At 28.6% G+C, this 3,066-nt stretch overlaps 1 protein-coding gene across 1 annotated transcript in view; it reads left to right on the top strand.

Moving 5' to 3' along the window:
- LOC110412882 (glucan endo-1,3-beta-glucosidase-like) overlaps window positions 1-287 on the top strand; it is a 1,299-nt gene extending 1,012 nt beyond the window's left edge. Inside the window, exon 2 of the mRNA XM_021423524.1 lies at window positions 1-287. This exon is cut by the window's left edge and continues 720 nt beyond it. Within this exon, the coding sequence (XP_021279199.1) occupies window positions 1-245 (245 nt within the window). The 3' untranslated portion in view covers window positions 246-287.
- The last annotated feature ends 2,779 nt before the right edge of the window (window positions 288-3,066 follow it).

The raw sequence follows: 3,066 nt of genomic DNA, 5'->3' as shown, positions 1-3,066 counted from the left end.
TTGTATCCGAGACTGGCTGGCCGTCGGATGGAGGCATCGCCGCAACTATTGAAAACGCAAGCACTTACTATCAGAATTCGATCAATCATGTTCAGAACGGAACCCCAAAGAGGCCTGGACAACCCATACAAACTTACCTGTTTGCAATGTTTGATGAAAATCAAAAGGGTCCTGCAGAAACTGAGCGCCATTTTGGCCTCTTCTCCCCTGATAAGCAGCCCAAGTATCCAATAAGCTTCCGATGAATTCATTGTTATGGTCCTTTTTTATTATTTTTTGGATTTATAGTTCCCTAGGATTGGTATTTTACAAGCTCAATTGTGACTTGAGCCATATAGATTTTCGTTCTAATTAATTCAGCCATTTAACTTCTTATTTTTCAGATGAATAATTCCAAGCCTTTCCTTTATTATTATTATTATTCTTTGGTTATATAAATTTCGTTTATTATCAAAATATATTGGAAAGAAGGTGCACGTATACTTTCTTCTACTTAGATGAGATTCTAGTAATTGCTATTGGATTATATAACTACATTAACAAATAAAAAAAAAATTACTCTAAACATGTTTAGAGACCAGAACAAGTCCTATATTTGTGAAATCATCGACTATGTTCTTTTTTGTAATTATACGATGAAATTACATTTGATGTGTTGCAATTTCAATTGTAATTAAGTAATCTTACATATATCTAGTGGAAGAAATCAATTCTAATTCATCCTCTCTTTTTTTTTTGATGAATAGTTGAAGCCTTCTAATATTGGTTACAAACATTTCATTTACGTGTGAGTTTCCAGTAATTCCTATTGGAGCATGTATATATAAATATATTGACAAAAAAAATTATAGTAAATATATTTAGGGTTTGGAATAAACCATATTTGTTAAGTCATCGAATAAGAGTTAAGATGTTTTCTCATATTAACCAAGAATACTAGTTAATATTTAGGTTTATTAGAAGTTAATTAATTATTCAGATTTAACTGGTCAATTTAAGATATAATTTTTAAATAAATAGAGGTGTTTTCAAAAAACACAACTGGTTAATTGTTCAATGTTTTCAATAGACATAACTGTTAAAATACTAGTTTAGTAGGAAAAGAACATACTTTCAAAATAGACTTCAATTTTTAATAAAATTCTACAATAAGCTTATTGCATTCTAAAAAATCCTGTTTGTAATTGTGGGTCTCTTTTTGTTCGTTAGAATTATTGTACAGGTTATAGGTTGTTGCTGGCTAATTTTTTGTAAGCCAGCCCCAAGGTAGGATCCCGGGTAGATTCTCCTGTCAGATTCCCTCCTCTTTTGTGTATATGGGATCACCCTTTTGATATGAACATATTCCATATTTAACTTTAGAAAAAAAGCATGCCTCAAGCCTTTCCATCCCTTCTCTTATACTACTTTTTTAACAGTTTTCTTATAATTATTAGCTTGCTTTGCAGGTAAAAGATTTGTCATAATTACTCAATAATCATTAAACCATATAATATTAATGAGCAAATATTACTGAGTTTGAGATGCATCCTTTGGCACAATTTGAAATGCGATAAATATTAAGGCAGAAATATTTAAAGTAATAAAAATAATATTTTTTGTAATTATAATTCATTAATCAAATATTCAGATGCCATATGATAACGCAATAAAATAGCATTCAAAGAGATAAGTTTGGGATATTGAGCAAGTGTGTGATATTGTAAAATTAAGGATGGCTTGGTGACATAAGGCAATACGATCGAATAACAAAAGCACAATCAGGGATATCCCACGCTAACCTAATTGGGTACTGGCTCCTCGGAGGGTAAAACGACCAAGGAAATCTACTAATTGGGTGCGCCCACCTAGTCCTGGAACACTAAATTTCAATGTTGATGAGACATCAAGGGAAAAACTGGGGAAAGTGGCATTGGTGATATGATTCACGACGAGGTTGGTATGGTTAAACTTATGTTTTCTAGAATGATACAAGTAATGGATTCAAACTTAGCTCAACTTTGAGTTATTAAACAAGTGTTTAACTGTCTTAGAATGGGCAAACTTAATTTCACCAACTGTTAATGGAAAGTGAATCTACAAATGTGGTAAGTTGGGTGCTTAATTAACCCCAACACTGCTCCATGAAGATTAAGAAGCACATTGAATTGTATAAGTTACAAATTAGCATATGCCAAATCCAGAATACTCCCGTGAAGCAAATGAAATGGCAGACCAACTGGCCAAAGTTGGTGTCGAACATCCCCCAGACTTTCTGTTGATGCTGGAGTAAATTGTTGCACAGAAACAAGAGGCCTTCATTTTAAACTGTTGAAAAAAAAGATTTCAACAAATTAGATTCAAAAGTAGTTTTTTTTAAAAGAATAAAATTAAAAAAAAACTTTAGAAAAAGCTCAAGGAAGAAGCTTTCTCACCTTTTTTTTTTTTTAAACACGTTTCTTTTTTAGGATAATTTTTCTTTTTATTTCAAAAATATCTTCATCTATTAAAAATAATTTTAATATTATTTTTTTTATTTTTATATAATTTATTATTAATTATAAATTTATGTTGTATAAAAATAATTTTTATACTTTGTATAAATAAAAAACTAAAATTAACTTTTTTTCATTATGAATAAAAGAATTTGTGATTAATAGAAAATTATTTATTAAATATTATTTATGGTAATTTTAATCAAAATTAGAACTTATATAAATTATTTTATCAAATAACTTATTTAAAAAAAATTTATAAAAGTAAATTTATCAAACAGATTTAACTTAATTTTAAAAATTATTATTTTTTATAAAAGCTTCATAATAGCTTTTAAGTTAAAAAAAAATCAAGCCAAACAAGTTTTTAGTACGTAGAGATTTTGGATTTCTTTAATATTGTATTTGAGTTTTGATTTAAATTTAAAAAGAAAATATTGTTTTAATTTTAAAAATAAAATATAAGTAATATAAAAGCCGAAGGTAAGTAGTTAGGTAACGGGGGATTTCAAAAACCTACACGATGAAAGCCTTTGGCACATGGAGAGCAGATTACTTTATAGTGATTTTAATTGAATGTAATATGCTTACA

The sequence above is a fragment of the Theobroma umbraticum genome, unplaced genomic scaffold (assembly GCF_002168275.2).
Source record: "Theobroma umbraticum cultivar Fairchild unplaced genomic scaffold, ASM216827v3 scaffold_95.0, whole genome shotgun sequence".
Lineage (NCBI taxonomy): Eukaryota > Viridiplantae > Streptophyta > Magnoliopsida > Malvales > Malvaceae > Theobroma > Theobroma umbraticum.
The sequence above is the reverse complement of the archived record's forward strand: the minus strand, read 5'-3'. Positions and strand labels throughout refer to the sequence as shown.